The 22,500-nt window shown below is 43.3% G+C and overlaps 2 protein-coding genes across 3 annotated transcripts in view; one reads left to right on the plus strand and one right to left on the minus strand.

Moving 5' to 3' along the window:
* The window catches only part of LOC135108127 (MFS-type transporter SLC18B1-like), a 39,403-nt gene that overhangs the window by 3,434 nt on the left and 13,469 nt on the right, over positions 1–22,500 (minus strand). For both annotated transcript variants that reach the window (XM_064018832.1, XM_064018831.1), the window contains exons 8-13: positions 21,966–22,054; positions 19,823–19,910; positions 12,714–12,859; positions 7,284–7,486; positions 2,396–2,494; positions 1,799–1,867 (exon numbers count right to left, since the gene is read on the minus strand). In XM_064018832.1, the coding sequence (XP_063874902.1) occupies positions 1,799–1,867; positions 2,396–2,494; positions 7,284–7,486; positions 12,714–12,859; positions 19,823–19,910; positions 21,966–22,054 (694 nt within the window). The remainder of the gene's footprint in view (positions 1–1,798; positions 1,868–2,395; positions 2,495–7,283; positions 7,487–12,713; positions 12,860–19,822; positions 19,911–21,965; positions 22,055–22,500) is intronic.
* On the plus strand, positions 13,181–18,967 carry LOC135108126 (uncharacterized). Its single transcript, XM_064018830.1, has 2 exons — positions 13,181–14,589; positions 15,011–18,967. Exon 2 carries the CDS (start codon positions 16,598–16,600, stop codon positions 18,842–18,844), a length of 2,247 nt encoding a protein of 748 aa, XP_063874900.1. The 5' UTR covers positions 13,181–14,589; positions 15,011–16,597; the 3' UTR covers positions 18,845–18,967.

Raw genomic sequence — 22,500 nt, forward strand, 5'->3', positions numbered from 1 at the left:
TACAGATTGAAAATTAGATCTTAGACCGCTAATGTTGCAGAAGTTAATGAAGAAAAAGTTAAGGGGGGTGTCAAGACGCTTAGGGTCGTCGACAGAAAGGCAGTCCGACCTGGGGACATTTATGGTCCCCTCCGCAGATGGGGACTCCAAGGCTAGTGTAGGAGTCACCATGATGATTTTAATATTTTTGAGTGAAGGGTGTGTGTGTTATTAGGTGCTTGTAGTTTTGTGTGGAGGAAGAGAGTTGTCTTTAGAGGGCAGGTTGTGATTGCCCCCTTGTGTTGTGAGACACAAAGGGAAACGTTCAGTGATGTCACAGCTGGGTTTAATATTAGATATGTTCACAGCACCCCCTGAACAGTGCTTTAGACCTCACTGGGAGTAATTATCGTTTCGGCAGGTGTCTACTGGAATGATATGCACACCGCAATTAAGAATCTCGAAAACAGCGAATCGTGAAAATAATAACTTAGTAAGGAGAGAGGAAAAATCATTATTATATGATAAAAAGTATGAGTTATGTGGTCTTAAGGAATAAGTAGTCAATAATGAACAACAACAACAACAACAATAATAATAATAATAATAATAATAATAATAATAATAATAATAAATAATGATAATAATACAATAAAATCCCTCTTATCCGGCATCAATGGGACCGCCGACATGCCGGATACTTGAATAGAAGTGAAATTATGTCCACAATCACCACCCTTCATTCACGCATCTTACCATAACAAAGATCAGCTGATCGCCGTGCCGCGCGTCGCCACCCATGCTGCTACCTCACACTCACCAACACACAGTTGTAGCATTGGGCCTGTAATTGTGACTCCTTCTGATCTTTCCAAGCTGAACCACTCGTATAACACTTTGTCCATCATTTCACCACGATGATACTGCAGTGTGTGACGATTTTCCGCTGCCTTTGTGGTGTCGGTGGCTTTCATGTAATCCCACAACTTTTTCGTTTGGGATTTAATGTCATAAATAGTTGATGAGCCCACACCATATTCCGCCATTAGTTGCTGTCTGCTTTCACCTCTCTCTAATCGTCGACAAATGTCTACCTTCTGCTTAAGTGTAAGCACAACACGCTTCCTCTTTTCTACAACTTTAGGCACGATGAAGGCGTCAGGCGATAAACAGTGCACACGCAGGACTGAGTCACTGAGTAAACACGGTGCAGTGGGCCATGGGTGGCATGAAGTAGTGCGCTCTGGTGGCGAGGGGACGAAGTATGCCTCGCGCGGGAATTTTAATCGATTTTATGAGTACACATTGATTTTTTATTGATTTTAAGGCTCGGGGATAAATGTGCCAGATACTTGAAGCTGCCGGATACTCGAATGCCGGATGAGAGGGATTTTACTGTAATAATAATAATAATAATAATAATAATAATAATAATAATAATAATAATAATAATAATAATAATAATAATAATAAAAATAACAACAATAATAATGTATAGGGTGAGACATGTGAAGGTGGAGAGGCAGGGTGTGTGAAGGACAGGAAGGCAGGGTGAGTAGGGTGGGAGGCAGAGTGTGTGGGGCAGTGGTCGGGGAAGAGAGGTAGGCTGGGAGGCAGGGTGTGGGGGACAAGGAAGCAGGGAGGCAAGATGAGTACAGTGGGAGGTAGGGTGTGTGGGTGTAGGGAGAGAAGATGAGTTGGGTGGGAGGCAGCATGTGTGGGGGCTGGGAGAGTCGGGGCAGGGAGGCAGAGTGATTAGGGAGGGAGGAAGGCAGGATGAATGAGGGCGGGAAGGATGTGGATTGCCCCTAGCACTCACCCGAGGGAGTAGGCAGAGGACCAGATGCCACCGATGATGCTGTAGGTGCCCATGTCAACCTCCCCGGTGCTGCAACATATAATGCTCAAACTTATTAATTCTTGCACTGCTACACATATCATCTTAATCTATAAGCATTCAGACACTAATTTTTGCAATGTTATATGGTTCTATAGCAAAAAAAAGTGCAAAATTAGTTGCTCTCTTTTCTCTATATTTATGCAAATCTTATCTTTATACCCTTCTAAAGGTTATCAAAAGGCAATCATAGTAGAGAAAGGTTAAAACATTGAAAGAATATTGAAATTACATAAGTGTTTTCATTAGCATGTTAGGTTAGGTTTAGATGACTTCAGATTATTAATTTCACAGCAAATTACTTCATGAGTTTGAAAAAGCATGTTAAGAATGTCCAGAAATAAACAGCCACTGCCTTAAAATTACATAGTCAGCTAAGGTTTTTCTATAATGCCTCACTAAGAATGCTTCACATCGACAACACAATCTTTATCAACTTCCACATCTTTTGCATACGCGTGCACACACACACACACACACACACACACACACACACACACACACACACACACACACAACCTGGCAGCAGCTTTAATGATGGAGCTGAAGGTGGGCACGATGCACATGGCGGAGGACACACCAAACACCACCATCCCGATGATATCCTGCACGTACAACCTGAGGGAGTGACACACACCAACTTAGCTCACTCAACCCTCCAGCAGCCAGCCAGTGTGTGAGCAGCAACAATATGCAATCACTCCTCGAACTCTCATAATGATTGGTGTCACAAATACAAGTTCTGGGGACTCTCAGCGATTTCTTAGTCAGTGAAAGAGGTAGCGCTTTCTTGTAGGTCTATGGTCTGAAATGCTTTACTCTCTCACTATGACGATTTTCAAAGGCCACATAGATGATTAGCTGGGTTCTCACGAGTGTTTTTCCAGTTAATAATGCAGAAATATTGTTAATTTGTCACTAGAACTGTAAAAAAACATCCTTCAAACTTCAACTCAATTGTTTAGAAAGATGTCAGATAGTGGCACAGAAGTGTTTCCGAATATAGTTCTAACTTACTATATGTTGCTATGATGGTGATATAACTCAGTTAAACAATAATAATAATAATAATAATAATAATAATAATAATAATGACAATAAAATGGGTTCATTAGACAAGGCCCTCCAAACCAATAGAAGCAAGTGAAGGTACTTTGACTTTGTCCTCTCAGTTCGCACCATACACGTGCACTCCATTAATGTTCCCCAAGAAAATCAGAGGTTAAGAGATGCCTAGTGCACGTGTAAATACATCAAAGTTGTCTAATAGTTATCTTTAGTGACAATTTCTGTAGGAATTATCGAAAATTTATAATGGTATCACGTGCACGATATGCAAGACGAACGTTTTTTTTTTTTTTCTTTTGACTGTCAAATAATCTCCTTTGTTAAAGCTCAAACATTCAATAGTCAATCTTTTTTGTGCACATATTATTCCTATCTCAAAACACTGGCACACGGAATATCTTTCTTAGTCCTCCATGCATCATAAGAAAAAGGGATGTTGTATCATTCTCTATTGTGATCGATTACAACTGCTTAGAAAATCGCATGGTTTCAAGACATTTCCTCTAATTCTGGACCATCTTTTTAACTTTTCTCTTGGGAATGATACTCTCTCAGTGAGCCCTTTTCTTTTCGCTCTTTTGTTGCCCTTGGCCATTGCTTCTCTTGCATATAGAAAAAAAATACGGGTGTGAAATTCCACGGAAATCACATCTCAAATTTCACTAATTAACCATATACCCAAGATCAAGCTTTCCCTCAGAAAATTAGCCAGTCACTTTATAAATGCTGATATTGTTGTTGTTCCCGGGTGTAATAAGAAAAAACAATAAATCTTTGGTACTTTCATAAGACTAGTAAGGAAGTTAAGACAGAGAATAAAACCCACCACCACTATTTTTTGAACACAGGGCAAGAAACTTTCAGGTTTACGGATGGCAGTCCTTGCACAAAACATACCTACCTGTTTTCACCTATCATCCTCATCCATAAATTTGTCTAATAATTTTTTAAAGGTTCATATTGACAAAGCACTAACACCTGGCGAAACGATAATTACTAACAGTGAGGTCTGAAACACTGGATCAGGGGATGCTGTTGACTTATCGGTAACACAGCTATGATCTTACTGAACGTTTCTCTTTGTGTCTCACAACACAAGGGGGTAGTCACAGCCTGCCCTCTAAAGACAACTCTCTTCCTTCACATAACATTACATACACCTACTTACACACACACACCCTTAATTCAGAATCCTAAATGCAATATGGTGACTCCTACATCAGCCTCGAAGTCCCCATCTGTGGAGAGGACTGCAAATGCCCCCAGGTTGGACTGCTCTTCTGGTATCTACCCCAAGCGTCTTGACACCCGCCTTAAACTGTCATTAATTTCTGCAACATTCTTAGCCATAGATCTAATTTTTAGTCTGTACAATATCACCTCTCTTCTACTAAACATCATCTCTTTTTCTTCACTGAAACACAGGTGTCTGAGGCAACTGACAGCCCCTTCTCGGTTCCCTCCTACTTTCTCTATCCTCGTTTTTAATCCAAAGTTGGATGTTGCATCTATGTGCACAACAATCTAACCTGTTCTCGTGCCAGTGTTCTTGAATCTTTCAAATTTCCTACCATCTGGCTACGACTACAGAGTCACTCTCAAACTAAATTTATCTGTGTTGTATACTTCTCACCTAACTCCTCTGACTATAAAAAAATCTTTGACTACTTAACTTGCAAAGTGGAGCACATTCTGACTCTCTTCCCTTTTGCAAAGATCTCAATTCTTGGAGACTCAATGTTTACCACTAGCTTCAGCTTTCTTCTCCCTTCACAGACCATTCTGGTGAAGTAGCCTTTGACTTTGCAGTCCTCCATGACCTAGAGCAACTCGTGCAACATCCTACTCGTATTCCTGACCGTCTTGGAGATACACCCAACATTCTTGGCCTTCTCCTAACCACTAATCCTTCTGCTTATGATGTTACCCTCTCTTCTCTGTCGGGCTCCTCCGATCACAATCTCATATCTGTATCATGTCCTATCACTCCAGTTCCTCTTCAGGATCCCCCTAAGCAGAGGTGCCTCTGGTGTTTTGCCTCTACTAGTTGGGGGACCTGAGGATGTATTATGCTCATTTTCCATGGAATGACTACTGCTTCCACATCAGAGATCTGCCTTTGTGTGCTGAGCACATAACAGAGATGATAGTGTCTGACATGGAGGCATACATTCTTCATTCTTTCTCTTGCCCTAAACTTTCCAAACTTTGGTTTAACACACCCTGTTCTCGTACTATACTCGAGTCTTCCATTACCTGAATCTCATGTACTTCATATTTCTACACAGAGTCATGTTAAGTCTGTTCTCCAACTAGCCAAAAAACTCTTTCATTAATATAAAGTGTCAAAGTTTTTCATGATCTAATTCCCCTCATGATTTCTTACACCTAACCAAAAAAACATCTCCAATAATTTTACTTCTTCATCTTTCCCTCCTTTATTTCAACCTGATGGCATAATTGCTATCTCATCTATCTCTAAAGCTGGACCCTTCGCTTGAATATTTGCTAAAAACTCCATCTTGGATAATTCAAGGCTTGTTCCTCCCTTTCCTCCACCCTCCGACTACTTCATGTTACCCATTAAAATCCTTCCCAGTTTTGTTTTCCATGTCATTCCTGTCCTTAACCCCCTGGAATGTTTATGGACCTGATGTGGCCTTTCCTATCGTTGTCTGAAACTGTGCCTCCATGCCTAGTTGCCTATTTAAACTCTTCCAACTGTCTATCAACATTTATCTTCTGTTCCTACTGAAAGCTTGCCTACATTCAACCTGTTTCTAAAAAGGTTGACTGCTCTAATCCTTCAAGTTACCATCCTATTGTTTTAATTTCCTGTCTGTCTTTTCCTCTAGTTCTTTAATCTATCCTCAACAGGTTGATTCTTAGACATCTATTACTTCACAACCTGCTATCTGATCACCAGTATGGGTTCCGTCGAGGCTGCTTTACTGATGATTTTCTGGCTTTCCTTACTGAGTCTTGGTCATCAAGACCACTCACTCTCATCATACTATTCATCAGTGACCTTCTAAACCAAACTTCTTGTCATATCCACTCCTACACTGATGATACCATCCTGCACTTTTCACATCTTTTTGTAGACGTCCTACCCTTCAGGAAGTAAACAGCTCACACATGGAGGCCACAGAATGCATGACTTCTGAGCTCTCTAAAATTTATGACTGGGGCAGAGCAAACTTAATGTTCAATGCCTTAAAAAGTCAATTCTTCCATCTATCTATTTGACACAACCTTCCAGATAACTAATCCTCTCTTTTTCAATGACACTTAGCTGTCCCCCTATTCTCTAGTGAACATACTCAGTCTGTCCCTTACTTATAATATAAACTGGAAACTTCACATCTCATCTCTAGCTAGAACAGCTTCTATGAAGTTAGGCATTCTGAGTCGTCTCCGCCAGTTTTTCTCATACCTTCAGTTGCTAACTCAGTACAGGGATCTTATCCATCTATATATGGAATATATATGGTGTATGCTTCACATAAGTGTGGGGGAGGGGGCGTGTTCCAGTCATACTGCTACTTTAGACACGGTGGAATCATATCTTTTTCGTTTTATCAATTCCTCTCCTCTGACTGACTGTCTGTCTTCAGCCTCTTTTTCATTACTCCAGTGTTACATCTCTTGCTATCTTCTACCGCTATTTTCATGTTAACTGCCGTTCTGATCTTGCTAACTGCATGCCTCCCCTCCTCCCGCGGTCCCGCTGCACAAAACTTTCTTCCTTCTCAAATCCTTATTCTGTTCACCTCTTTAATGCATGAGTTAACCAGTACCCTCATTGATTTATCCTTTCTCTGGTAAACTCTGGAATTCCCTGCTTGATTCTGTATTTCCTCCATCCTATGACTTGAACTCTTAAGAGGAAGGTTTGAAGACACTTATCCTTCAATTTTCGATGATTCTTTTGACATCCCTTCTGGGACTGGAACTTCAGTGGGATTTTTTTTCTTCTTTATTTCCCTTGGTCTGTGACTCTTTCACATATTAAAAGAAAGTAATTACTAAGTCCTTTCCATTCATCTACCACTCTATTTGAGGACCAATTTCTTCCTATCTCTTTTTTTAAATATGCTTTATAAGCTTGAACCCATCAATCGTTTCTTGTTTTATCCTGATTACTGATCCTGAGAATTTTCCTTACTTCACAGTTGTTATATACCTATACCTTTTCCAGAGGCCAATACGTTACCCAACAGTTATTCCCTGTTTTAGAGTGTACATTTACTAGATCTTTCCGAAACTACTTTTGAATACCTAGGCTTTTTTAGATAAAGAGGTAAAGAAGGCCTGGATGGGAGGTGACTTGTCTTACTCTTGGTGGGATGGCGGTGGCGGCAGGAGCGGTGAGTTACCGATGAGGATTAAGGAGAGAGCAGTGAGCAGCAGCCCCAGCAGCATGAACGTGTCCATGCCGCCGTAACGGTCAATGGCAAGCCCAACCAACGGCGCAGACACGGCGTACATGGCAGATAGCACCAGATAGATCATGCACACCCCTCTTGTGGACACACCCAGCTGAAAGAAAGGGAAGGGATGCATGCGTTGTTGAGCATAGGATTGCAAGAAAAAGTTTATCTTTAAGAAAGGAGATATCTTTAAGAAAGGAGATAAAACTTTAGCGTCTAATTACAGACCTGTCAGCTTAACTTCAGTTGTAGATAAAAGGTTAGAGTCAATAATAGCGAGGAACATTAGGGAACATTTAGACAAACATAACTTGATAAATCAGTCACAGCATGGCTTCACGAAGGGGAAGTCTTGCCTGACAAATTTGTTAAGTTTTTACAGTAAGGTGTACGAGGCAGTAGATAATGGTGATAGTTATGATATCTTATATCTGGACTTTAGTAAAGAATTTGACAAGGTACCCCATCAAAGGCTCCTGAGAAAGGTTAGGGCACACGGGATAGATGGGAAGGTGTTAGGCTGGATAGGGTCATGGCTTAGTGACAGGCGACAGAGAGTGGTAATAAACAGCTCGAAATCCGAGTGGGGTCATATAATTAGTGGGGTGCCACAGGGATCAGTATTAGGGCCATTGTTATTTCTAATATATATCAATGACTTAGATAGTGGAATTAGTAGTGATGTTAGTAAATTTGTGGATGACACAAAGATAGGTAGATTAATTAGGTCAGAATCGGATGCCATCGCCTTGCAGGCAGATTTAGATAGAATGAATGAATGGACGGATAGATGGCAAATGCAATTTAATATCAATAAATGCAAAGTGCTTAGCGTAGGTAGAGGAAACCCACACAATAGGTACACATTAAACAACCAAACTCTGGTAGGTACAGGGTACGAGAAAGATTTAGGAGTTATAGTTAACTCTGAACTCCGTCTAGGGAAACAATGCATAGAAGCCAGAAATGGGGCAAATAGGGTACTAGGATTCATTTTTATGAGTGTTAAAAGTAGAAGGCCGGAAGTAGTATTAAAGTTATACTTGGCGCTGGTCAGACCTCATCTAGACTACGCTGTGCAGTTCTGGTCCCCACATTACAGGAAAGATATAGGTCTATTAGAATCAGTACAGAGGAGAATGACAAAGGATACAGGGGATGAGGAGTATTCCTTACGAGGCGAGGTTGAAGCTGTTAAATTTACATTCTTTAGAGAGACGTAGGTTAAAAGGGGACCTGATAGAAGTCTTTAAGTGGTATAAGGGTTATAACAAGGGGGATGTAGGCAAAATTCTTAGGATCAGCAACCAGGGTAGAACAAGAAATAACGAGTACAAGCTTGAAAAATTTAGGTTTAGGAAGGAGATAGGAAAAAATTGGTTCTCAAATAGAGTGGTAGATGAGTGGAACAGACTCAGTAATTATGTTGTTAGTGCTAGGACACTAGAGAGCTTTAAGAGAAGATTAGACAAGTTTATGGATGGGGATAATAGATGGAAATAGGTAGGTATATTTCATACAGGGACTGTCACGTGTAAGCCTGGTCGCTTCTTGCAGTTTCCCTTATTTCTTATGTTCTTATGTTCTAAAAGAAATGTCAAAGGTATAAATGTGGTTAGGAAGGGAACAATTACACTGTTAAGGAAAGAGTTTTTTTTTTTTATGTAGGAAGGACACTGGCCAAGGGCAACAAAAATCTAATAAAAAAAATGCCCACTGAAATGCCAGGCCCATAAAAGGGTCAAAGCAGTGGTCAAAAATTGATGCATAAGTGTCTTGAAACCTCCCTCTTGAAGGAATCCAAGTCATAGAAAGGTGGAAATACAGAAGCAGGCAGGGAGTTCCACAGTCTACCAAAGAATGGGATGAATGATTGAGAATACTGGTTAACTCCTGCGTTAGAGAGGTGGACAGAATAGGGGTGAGAGAAAGAAGAAAGTCTTGTGCAGCGAGGCCCCGGAAGGAGGGGAGGCATGCAGTTAGCAAGATCAGAAGAGCAGTTAGCATGAAAATAGCGGTAGAAGACAGCTAGATATGCAACATTGCGGCGGTGAGAGAGAGGCTGAAGACAGTCAGTTAGAGGAGAGGAGTTGATGAGATGAAAAGCTTTTGATTCCATCCTGTCTAGAAGAGCAGTATGAGTGGAACCCCCCCAGATATGTGAAGCATACTCCATACATGGACGGATAAGGCCCTTGTACAGAGTTAGCAGCTGGGGGGGGTGAGAAAAACTGGCGGAGACGTCTCAGAACACCTAACTTCATAGAAGCTGTTTTAGCTAGAGATGAGATGTGAAGTTTCCAGTTCAGATTATAAGTAAAGGACAGACCGAGCTTGTTCAGTGTAGAAGAGGGGGACAGTTGAGTGTCATTGAAGAAGAGAGGATAGTTGTCTGGAAGGTTGTGTCGAGTTGATAGATGGAGGAATTGAGTTTTTGAGGCATTGAACAATACCAAGTTTGCTCTGCCCCAATCAGAAATTTTAGAAAGATCAGAAGTCAGGCGTTCTGTGGCTTCCCTGCGTGATATGTTTACCTCCTGAAGGGTTGGACGTCTATGAAAAGACGTGGAAAAGTGCAGGGCGGTATCATCAGCGTAGGAGTGGACAGGACAAGAAGTTTGGTTTAGAAGATCATTAATGAATAATAAGAAGAGAGTGGGTGACAGGACAGAACCCTGAGGAACACCACTGTTAATAGATTTAGGAGAAGAACAGTGACCGTCTACCACAGCAGCAATAGAACTGTCAGAAAGGAAACTTGGGATGAAGTTACAGAGAGAAGGATAGAAACCGTAGGAGGGTAGTTTGGAAATCAAAGCTTTGTGCCAGAGTCTATCAAAAGCTTTTGATATGTCCAAGGCAACAGCAAAAGTTTCACCAAAATCTCTAAAAGAGGATGACCAAGACTCAGTAAGGAAAGCCAGAAGATCACCAGTAGAGCGGCCTTGACGGAACCCATACTGGCGATCAGATAGAAGGTTGTGAAGTGATAGATGTTTAAGAACCTTCCTGTTGAGGATAGATTAAAAAACTTTAGATAGGTAGGAAATTAAAGCAATAGGACGGTAGTTTGAGGGATTAGAACGGTCACCCTTTTTAGGAACAGGTTGAATGTAGGCAAACTTCCAGCAAGAAGGAAAGGTAGATGTTGACAGACAGAGCTGAAAGAGTTTGACTAGGCAAGGTGCAAGCACGGAGGCACAGTTTTGGAGAACAATAGGAGGGACCCCATCAGGTCCATAAGCCTTCCGAGGGTTTAGGCCAGCGAGGGCATGGAAAACATCATTGCAAAGAATTTTAATAGGTGGCATGAAGTAGTCAGAGGGTGGAGGAGAGGGAGGAACAAGCCCAGAATCGTCCAAGGTAGAGTTTTAGCAAAGGTTTGAGCAAAGAGTTCAGCTTTAGAAATAGATGTGATAGCAGTGGTGCCATCTGGTTGAAATAGAGAAGGGAAAGAAGAAGAAGCAAAGTTATTGGAGATATTTTTGGCTAGATGCCAGAAATCACAAGGGGAGTTAGATCTTGAAAGGTTTTGACATTTTCTGTTAATGAAGGAGTTTTTGGCTAGTTGGAGAACAGACTTGGCATGGTTCCGAGCAGAAATATAAAGTGCATGAGATTCTGGTGATGGAAGGCTTAAGTACCTTTTGCGGGCCACCTCTCTATCATGTATAGCACAAGAACAAGCTGTGTTAAACCAAGGTTTAGAAGGTTTAGGACGAGAAAAAGAGTGAGGAATGTATGCCTCCATGCCAAACACTATCACCTCTGTTATGCGCTCAGCACACAAAGATGGGTCTCTGACACGGAAGCAGTAGTCATTCCAAGGAAAATCAGCAAAATACCTCCTTAAGTCCCCCCAACTAGCAGAGGCAAAACGCCAGAGGCACCTTCGCTTAGGGGGATCCTGAGGAGGGATTGGAGTGATAGGACAAGATAAAGATATGAGATTGTGATCGGAGGAGCCCAACGGAGAAGAAAGGGTGACAGCATAAGCAGAAGGATTAGAGGTCAGGAAAAGGTCAAGAATGTTGGGCGTATCTCCAAGACGGTCAGGAATACGAGTAGGGTGTTGCACCAATTGCTCTAGGTCATGGAGGATAGCAAAGTTGTAGGCTAGTTCACCAGGATGGTCAGTGAAGGGAGAGGAAAGCCAAAGCTGGTGGTGAACATTGAAGTGTCCAAGAATGGAGATCTCTGCAAAAGGGAAGAGTCAGAATGTGCTCCACTTTGGAAGTTAAGCAGTCAAAGAATTTCTTATAGTCAGAGGAGTTAGGTGAGAGGTATACAGCACAGATAAATTTAGTACGAGAGCGACTCTGTAGTCGTAGCCAGATGGTGGAAAACTCGGAAGATTCAAGAGCGTGGGCACGAGAGCAGGTTAAGTCATTGCGCACATAAACGCAACATCCAGCTTTGGATCGAAAATGAGGATAGAGAAAGTAGGAGGGAACAGAAAAGGGGCTACTGTCAGTTGCCTCAGACACCTGAGTTTCAGTGAGGAAAAGAAGATGAGGTTTAGAAAAGGAGAGGTGGTGTTCTACAGATTGAAAATTAGATCTTAGACCGCGGATGTTGCAGAAGTTAATGAAGAAAAAGTTGACGGGGGTGTCAAGACACTTAGGGTCGTCGACAGAAAGGCAGTCCGACCTGGGGACATTTATGGTCCCTTCCCCAGATGGGGACTCCGAGGCTGGTGTAGGAGTCGCCATGATGATTTTAAAATTTTTGAGTGAAGGGTGTGTGTGTTATTAGGTGCTTGTAGTTTTGTGTGGAGGAAGAGAGTTGTCTTTAGAGGGCAGGCTGTGACTGCCCACTTGTGTTGTGAGACACAAAGGGAAACGTTCAGTGAGGTCACAGCTGGGTTTAATGATAAGTTCACAGCACCCCCTGAACAGTGCTTTAGACCTTACTGGGAGTAATTATCGTTTCGGCAGGTGTCTACTGCCTACTGCCTGTGGTTAGGAAAGGCATGATATTACACTGTTGAGAGAAGAGAGTCGTTAGGAAGGGCATGATTACAATGTAGGAGCATGATTACACAGTAGAGGGAAGAGGGGGATAGGGAAGGGCATGCTTATACAGTAGAGTGGAGAATTAAGGTAGTAGTAAAATAAGAGCAGGGTGAGTTAATGCACTGCAACAACAGAATCATATAACACAAAGAAAATGGAATGAATGTAATATTTAGGAAGTAGGGTAGCTGCATCACCACGTTAAGATGTTTGGGTGTGACCTCGCCTTGGCAGAGACAGGAAGATGACAAGAATACATGGCGTGAGAGGGAAGAAGAAAGGATGCATGGCGTAGGTAAAGAGGTGTACTTCACCACTCACTTTGTGCATGTGTGGCTGCAGTGTCGGGAAGAGTGTGGAGAGGCAAGCTCCAGTCACACAGAGGATGAACAAGGAGAGACCGACGCGCGGGTGGGAGACCACAGACAACACTCCTCCGGTGCCGTGATTGGAGACGATGAGCAACTCTAAAAAAAAAAAAAAGAAAAAATGAGCAACTCTAAAAAAAGAGAGAGAGAGAGAGAGAGAGAGAGAGAGAGAGAGAGAGAGAGAGAGAGAGAGAGAGAGAGAGAGAGAGAGAGAGAGAGAGAGAGAGAAATTAAGCTTTAAACCGTCTCGGCACTCAACTTTTCCTTGTGATGCAGAAATCAATTTCTCGAGACAATACTGAAATTTTCCACAAACCACTGATTGATATGTCAAAAAACTTTTCAATGAACCTGCAGAGCTTTAGTTAGTAGTAGTAGTAGTAGTAGTAGTAGTAGTAGTAGTAGTAGTAGTAGTAGTAGTAGTAGTAGTAGTAGATGAGGAACAAGAGCGAACGATGGAGACAGAGATGGGAGGGGAGGCTGCCCTGCCATCAACACCGTCACAACACACCCCATCGCTACCGCAACACAACGTGTACGCCGCGAGACATACAAACGGAAGGAGAAACTTAGTCTGGAAAGGACTAACAGAAGAAGAAACAACCATGTGGGTGAACAACACTTACATAGAATTAGTTGGGTGGTCTACATGTCATCTGTTCGATCCACCAAAGTGTGCAGCCACCAACAAAATTGTACAAGAGATGGTCATCCTCCTCAACAATTACTTACAAGAGTCACCCCTCGCACCGTATGCGATGAAATTATTCTTCACACTGCCAAAACTCTTCTTTCAAAAGACACAGAAATGCGAAGGTGGCGGGAAACGTGAAAGCCGTCGCAAGAAGAGTGGGTCTATGGCAGAACAACCAACTGGATGAGCTCCTGGAGGAAGCCCGAGCCATCCAGAAGAGGCTGCCAAGACCATCAGGAAACCAACAAAGGCAGGAAGGCAAAGCCCGTAATTTCGCTGGCAATATGCGGCAAGGACAGGTGTCCAAGGCTCTGTGGGCACTTAATGAACAGCAGTCAGGTGGTGTGTTGCCCCTCACCAGGGAAACCATCCACCTGCTGAAGGAAAAACATCCTCCCCCCCAGTGACGAGGAGGGCCTCAGGATGCAGGGGCCTTTCCGCAAGCCCAATGATGTCATCTACGAGGTGATAACTGGAGAGATGATCTGGAAGAAGTCTCTCCAGACACACGGCAGTGCTGGTCCCTCAGGACTAGACGCTAGAGCAGTGTTTCTCAACCTGTGCGCCGCGGCGCACTTGTGCGCCGCGGGGATCACATAGGTGCGCCGCGAGTACTCGGACACGTCCTGTACCCGTCCATCAGAGCTGCAGTCAGCTGGCATTCCTGAGTTGCCATATCACTTGTCTTATTTTACTTATTTACACGTTCATGTGAAAAATTTTAGATGTGTGTACAAACTGAGCATATGCATACCAGTTGGTTGTATACAAGATGGAATATATGATGTGATTTGCGTGAACCTTTACTAACAATTAATATGGCAACATATAACGAGAACATTGGGTAGGCAGCTCCAGGGCCAGGACCAAGGGGTCTCAGTGCTACAGTTGACTCCCCGTAACGCGTAGTGCCGTACTGCATTCGTTGCTCAACGAGGCTTAAAAATGGAGAAATACCTCATAAAAAAGCGTAAATGTGCTGAAGAAAAAGAGGAAGTTGCAGAGGACATTATTAAGTCAAAGCGTACATGTGTCGAAGGCACTGATGGTGACGTAACAGTAAAACCTGGTGAAAGTGAGACGTCTCGTCCAGGCCATATCGTGGAAAGTGAAGAAAATGAAGTGAGAGTTGAAAGTGAGTACAGCTTTGCGGGTCCGAGCAGAAAAAGTGATATGACGGGCTTGAGATCAGTTAAAACAATGACAGGTACCAGCAAAAGTAGCCGCAGCAAGTCATTTCGCATGTATAACGACAGTTACCTTGGACTTGGATTCACTTGCTGTGATAGCGAAAATGACCCTAAACCAAAATGTGTTGTTTGTGGCTTGGAGTTATCAAATGAATCTATGACTCCACAGAAAATGAAGACATTTATCAACTAAGCATCGTCACCTGACACAGAAACCTATAGATTACTTTAAGAGACTCTTGAAAGAAAACAAACAACAAAGTCTTGGGTTTGAGAAAAAAGTGAAGGTAGCAGAAAAGGCACAGAAAGCAAGCTATTTAGTAGCAGAACAAACAGTAAAACAAATGAAACCCCATTCAATTGCAGAATCCTATTTTCTTCCAGCTTGCTGTTCTGTAGTGAAAACTTTGTTTGGGGATGAGGCTGAAAAAGAAGTGAAAAAAATTCCTCTCTCAAACGATACGATTGGCAGACGAATCAAGGATATGTCATCTGACATTGAGAAAAGTGTGTGTGAACTGGTGAAAGATAAAATGTTTGCCTTACAAGCGGACGAATCAACAGATATTGGAGGGAAACCTCAGTTACTTGTGTTCATCCGTTTCATTGATGATAAGAAAATAACCGAGCAATTCTTGTGCTGCAAAGAACTAAGTCAAACAACAGGACAGGAAATATTTTCTACAGTGACAGAATATTTGGTAGAAATGGACTTAACATGGAAATTATGTGTAGGAATTTGCACAGATGGTTGTCCATCAATGGTGGGGTCAGTAAAGGGTTTTGTGTCTTTAGTGAAGAAGGAAAATCCATTTCTGATTACCACACATTGTTTCTTGCACCGTGAAGCTCTTGTTGCTAAAACACTTGGACAAGATTTAAAATTTGTTCTTGATAATGTCGTGAAAATGGTGAACTTTATTAAAAGTAGACCAAAGCAGTCAAGATTATTTTCCAGTCTTTGTGAAGAAATGGGATCTGCCCACGAAGGTCTTCTCCTCCACACGGAAGTTCGGTGGTTGTCAAGAGGCAGAGTGTTATCCCGTGTGCATGAACTAAGAGAGGAAATTCTTCTTTTCTTTGCTCTTGAAGAGAAAACAGAATTCTGCGAATTACTGGCTGACGAAATTTGGAATGCAAAATTATGTTATTTGGCAGATATATTTGAGCATTTGAACAAGGTGAATGTAAGTATGCAAGGGAGAAATGAAAATATGTTAACATGCACTGATAAAATGCAGTCAATGAAAGAAAAATCAAGGTTTTGAAAGACAGGTCAAGTGAAGGTAATATTGACATGTTTCAAAAGACTGCTGCAGCAAACAACACAGACATTGTTCCACTCATTACAGACCACCTTACAAGCCTAGAAAGGAGCATTGAAAAATACTTCCCAAATATATCTACTGAAAGTTATGATTGGCTGAGAAATCCATTAGTGCTCGATCCCTTACACAAGCCTCAACTTAGCACTCATGAAGAAGAGGAACTAATTGATATCCGAAATGACCGCACATTAAGACTGCAATATATGGAAATGTCATTAGAAAGCTTTTGGATTGAAATGGAAAAACAATCCCCACACATTTCAAAAAAGGCCCAGAAAATACTCTTGCAGTTTTCGACCTCATATTTGTGTGAACTGGGATTTTCAGCACTAACAAATATAAAAACTAAGAAAAGATGTAACTTGCTCTCTGTTGAAGAGGAAATGAGAGTGTGTCTGTCAGCTGTCCCTCCCAACATAGAGAGGATATGTAAATCCAGGCAGGCACAGGTGTCTCATTGATAAGGTATGTATTTTTTTTAGTAATAGTTTATTTACAGTACACACTGTTTCCTGCTGTTTATTTGCACCTATTATTTCATCAATAATATTGTGTAACTGAGATATTATGGTTAACACACCGTCCGTGAAAGAGTAAAAGGTTAATTAATTATGAAATTAAAGAGATGGTGCGTCGCCAAATTAAAAACATGTCTTTAGTGCGCCGCCAACCAACAAAGGTTGAGAAACACTGCGCTAGAGGGTGGCGTCGCCTGTTGAGCGGCGCACTCTGTGGCAGCGCCGCTAACGACCTATGCGGCGCCCTGGCAGCACTGGCGAGGAAGCTTACCACCACAAATTGGTGGCTCGAGGCTCTCACCGCATGCCGATTAATCCCGCTGGACAAAAAGCCGGGATGCAGACCAATTGGCATCGGCGAGGTAATAAGACGCATCGTGGGTAAATGCGTCATGACGGTGGTCAAGGACGACGTAAGGAGGGCAGCGGGGAACCTGCAAGTATGTGCAGGACAGCAGGCAGGAGGGGAAGCCGCCATCCACTCTATGAGGGAAATGTTCAGTGAAGACAATTGTGAAGCGGTGTTATTAGTGGACGCCAAAAACGCTTTCAACACTATTAACAGAAAAACAATGCTTCACAACATTCGAGTAAAATGTCCCTCTCTGGCACAATATGTAGAAAACACATATAGTGACCCCTCGGATTTGTACATATGTAGTAATAGTGGTAATAGTGTTAAGGTGTTAAAGTCCATGGAAGGGACAACACAAGGTGACCCAGTGGCCATGGCGATGTACGCCCTCGGACTTTCAGTGCTGCAACAAGTTATCTCATATGAGAAAACGAGTGTGAAGCAAGTGGCGTACGCGGATGACCTGTCAGGGGCCGGCAAAATAACAGACTTGAAAAAATGGTGGGGCTTAGTGAACGACAATGGTCCCATCATAGGGTACACACCCAATGCCGCTAAGTCCGTCCTTATTGTAAAGCCTGAACACTATGACAGTGCAGTGGATAGCTTCAGTGGCAGTGGAGTTATAATAACAAAGGATGGACAACGGCATCTGGGTGCTGTCATCGGAACAGAGGAGTTCAAGAAGGAGTACATAGGAGAGAAGGTGAAGGAGTGGATACATGAGGTGGAAGTCCTGTCTGACATGGCCAGGACTGAGCCTCATGCAGCCTACTCCGCCTACACCCACGGCTTGCAGCATCGATGGAGATTCGCCATGCGCACCATCCCAGGCATCAGCCCTCTCCTTGCACCACTGGAGGTCTCGATAAGGAACACCTTCCTCCCAGCGTTACTGAGATCCCACACCATCGGAGATGGGGAGAGGGCGCTGCTCGAACTTCCACCAAGACTGGGCGGGATGGGAATCACCTCCCCTGAGAAGTTGGCGACTGTGGAGAACCTCAACTCCCTCAAGCTCACCAGGTCCCTCACAGAGAAGATCATTGCTCAGGACGCACATGGTGAAATAGCCCAAAGTGCAGTCACTGAGCAAGGACGAATTATATCTAGAGATAGGCAACAACATCAACGAAACTGTCTCGAAGACCTGATAAACATCCTGCCTGCAACCACAGTGAGAAAAATCCTCACTGCACAGGAAACGGGAGCCTCTAACTGGCTAACGTCACTGCCCATCAGAGCGAAGGGCTTCAGCCTCAACAAACAAGAATTTGTCGACGCCATTGCTCTGAGGTACGGCTGGCCGATGGAAGGACTCCCCAGTACCTGTGTGTGTGGCTCCCCCAATGACGTCAACCACACCATGACGTGCAAAAAGGGGGGATTCGTATGTATCAGGCACGATGAGGTGAGAGATCTGACCGCCAGCATGCTCAGGGAGGTGTGCCACGATGTCTCCACTGAACCGACCCTCCTGCCGCTAGACGGCGAGCACCTGCGCTACAGAACAGCCAACACCACCAACGAGGCTCGAGTCGACGTCAGTGCACGAGGGTTCTGGACAAGGGGACAGAAAGCATTCGTGGACATACGGATCTTTGACCCGATGGCCACCTGTCACCACGAACTCTCCCTGGAGGCCGCCCACCGCAAGAATGAGCAGGAGAAGATCCGAGCGTATGGGGAGAGAATCCAACACGTTGACCAGGGCAGCTTCACACCTCTGGTCTTCACCACATCTGGCGGGATGGGCTCCAAGGCTCAGTGCTTCTACTCAAGACTAGCTGACCTAATGGCAGAAAAGAAGCACCAGCCAAGGAGCCATGTCGTCGCATGGATGAGGTGCCGTCTCTCATTCTCCCTCCTGAGATCTGCCCTCCTGTGTCTCAGGGGGACAAGGCATTCCACTCCCATACCTGCAGACTTAGGAGGCCTCGACTGCGAGGCTACAGTGGTGGAGAGTGGCATAAGAGTAGATAGAGTAGAGGTAGAGTGAATTTATAGTTAACAACTAATGTTTATATTATAGAGCATTAGATATGGTTGGATGCCACAGTCATTAGCGAGAGCTGGGGCTAATGACCTCCAAGTAATGGAGCCCCTAATTGACACATCAATAAACATGGGGTGGAGGTATTAAAAAAGTAGTAGTAGTAGTAGTAGTAGTAGTAGTAGTAGTAGTAGTAGTAGTAGTAGTAGTAGTAGTAGTAGTAGTAGCAGCAGCAGCAGCAGCAGCAGCAGCAGCAGCAGCAGCAGCAGCAGCAGCAGCAGCAGCAGCAGCAGCAGCAGCAGCAGCAGCAGCAGCAGCAGCAGCAGTTGTGAAGTGGTGGTGGTGGTGATAATAGGTGTAACAGTGGTAGTACTAGTAGTGGTAGTGGTGGTAGTAGTAGTAGTAGCAGCTGTTGTAGTAGTAGTAACAGCAGCAGCACGGCCACCAGCACCAGCAGTAAAGAAGCTGGATAACACAGCAAGTTATCTTATTTTTCCGTGACAACGGCACAACACAGCACCACCCAAACACAGCATCACCCAAACACAGCACCACCCAAACACAGCATCACCCAAACACAGCACCACCCAAACACAGCATCACCCAAACACAGCACCACCCAAACACAGCACCACCCAAACACAGCACCACCCAAACACAGCACCACCCAAACACAGCACCACCCAAACACAGCACCACCCAAACACAGCACCACCCAAACACAGCACCACCCAAACACAGCACCACCCAAACACAGCACCACCCAAACACCACCCAAACTCAGCACCACCCAAACTCAGCACCACCCAGACACAACACAACCCAAACACAGCACAACCCAAATACAGCAACACTTACATAGTGGCACTCACAAACAGCGCTACCCAAACACAGCACCACTCAAACACAGCGGCACCCAAACAGCGCAGCACTCAAACATAGCCCCACCCAAACACAGCACCATTCACACACAGCACCACTCACCATCGTCAGGGAAGGTGAAGCAATTGATGATCATGGTGAGCAGAATGATGGCGCCCAGTCCGAAGAAGGGCATTGGAAACCCGCCCATCTGAAGTGCAGAAATAATACAAGTATAACATCAACAATAACAATAACAACAATAGCTACAGCAAACCATAACAACAGCAAGAATAATATCACCAAAAATAATAGCCAACACCAACAATAGCAACATCAGCAACGACAATAACAACAACAATAGAAAGACAACAATAACAGCAGCAACAGCACAATACCAACACCAAGAGGTACGTACCACCACCACCACCAACAACATAACACCAACACCAACACCAGAAACAACAATATTAATAACGTCAACACCAACAACTACTATATAATGATAATAATAATGATAATAATAATAATAATAATAATAATAATAATAATAATAATAATAATAATAATTTGCTTAATCCGTAGATATACCACAGTATGATAATTTAACTATTAATATTAATATTAACAGGAGGAGGCAGTAGGCACCTGCTGAAACGATAATTAATCCCACTGAGATCTAAAGCACTTGATCGGGGGGGTGGGGGGATGCTATGAACTTATCATTACGCCCAGATGTGACCTCATTGAACGTTTCCCTTTGTGTCTCACAACACAAGGGGGCAGTCACAGCCTTCCCTCTAAAGACAACTCTCTTCCTTCACACAAAACTATAAGCACTAATTACACACACACCCTTCACTCAAAATTCAAAATTATCATGGCGACTCCTACACCAGCATAGGAGTTCCCATCTAGGGAGGGGACCACAAATGTCCCCATGTTGGTACTGCTCTTCTGGTATCGACTCCAAGTGTCTTGACAACACCATCAACTTTTTCTTCATTAACTTCTGCAATATTCGCGGTCTTAGATCTAATTTTCAATCTGTAAAACACCATCCCTCCTCTACTAAACCCTATCTGTAAAACACCATCCCTCCTCTACTAAACCCTATCTTCTTTTCTTCACTGAAACACAGGTGTCTGAGGCAATTGACAGTAGCCCCTTTTCTGTTTCCTCCTACTTTCTCTATCCTCATTTTCAATCCAAAGCGGGATGTTGCGTTCATGTGCGCAATGACTTAACCTGCTCTTGTGCCCACGCTCTCTAATCTTCCGAGTTTTCCATCATCTGGCTACAGAGTCACTCTCAAACTGAATTTATCTGTGCTGTGCTCTCACCCAACTCCTCTGACTAAGAAATTCTTTGATTACTTAAAACTTCCAAAGTGAGTCACATTCTGCCAACCTGCCTGGACAGAAAATGGACGCACGACAGAGGAAACAATCACAAGGTGACCAACGGTCGTCTCCAAAAAACATCAGTAACTTGGGAGCGGCACCCTGGGCATCTGTGGATGGCCCAATCAAAAGTACTATTTTAAGGCATATAGCCAATACCCTGCCTCCTCACTCAAAGTATTATATGACTTATAAAGGCAGAATTAATCGAATCTACAAGCTCTCTCAACGAGCATCCTCCTTCGAAACACAGTCGCCGACGGAAGTGACGAAGTCCGGTTAGATCACCCAGCCAGCGGAGTCTCGGGAACCGGATATGAAACACATTACCACCGTAATACATGGTTCCCACCTGGCCATGTGGCGAGCGAGGAGTGGGGTGGATGAAAGACGTAACCCCTCTCAAGCGCGTGGCATTCATGCCCTCGCAGGCCATAGTCTTTAAAAAAAATCTTTAAGAAAACTATAAGGGCTAACTGGGATTTTGCTCTTTCATAGTGGATTATGACTTTTCCTCTTTAAGGTGAACCGGTTTCCACTTGCTACTAAAAGGGAAAAGGGGGCGTGGACAAATCAAATTTTGTTAGGCAAAATAAATAAAAAAAAAATGAAAGTTACAGAAACACAATAAACACACCCAGCGGGCATGGCTCACTCCTCCTCCCCCACACAACTCACAACAGCGACGGAGCTCACATAACAGTATATAATTTCGCTCCTCACAAGAACATTATATATACATACAATGAGTGATGTAAACCGAGGTACTAATTTTGCAGCAAGAATATCTAACATTCTGCATCATTACTCATATACTCCCTACATACACACACACACACACACACACACACACACACACTTACCGAGTACAACCACATGCCCAGCGCCGGTCCCAAACACATTCCCATGCCTATCACAGTCTCCAGCATGCCCGTCACCACGTTCACGTCATCTGCTCGCAGGGAAAGATAAGGGAGTCAGTTATGCCACCACTACAGTGGCCCATGGTGCAGTTCATACCAACGGCTAGGAATACTAAACATTTATCACTACTTGAATTTCTAACTACTTTTACTGACATTCGAGGAAAAGATAAACAAAATAATGTACCTAGACACTTCCGCTATTCTAACTATTCCGGTTTTCCAAAAGGACAGTTGCCATTCAGGGATTAAAGAAAATACTAAAACAATGAACCAAAGAATTTTGCAGTAATTCATAAAAAGACTGAAATTAATTAAGGGAACTGTGAAAATTAACCTTCTCCTCTCGTCAGGCATGAGGGAGCAGTAACTACTTGTTTGTCAAGACAAACAAAACCAAGAAATTACTAGGGCAAAGAAAGCACGATTTTCCAGCAGAGCCAGAAAAGTTAAATTATATGAAGATAAATCAACG

The sequence above is a fragment of the Scylla paramamosain genome, chromosome 16, assembly GCF_035594125.1.
Source record: "Scylla paramamosain isolate STU-SP2022 chromosome 16, ASM3559412v1, whole genome shotgun sequence".
Lineage (NCBI taxonomy): Eukaryota > Metazoa > Arthropoda > Malacostraca > Decapoda > Portunidae > Scylla > Scylla paramamosain.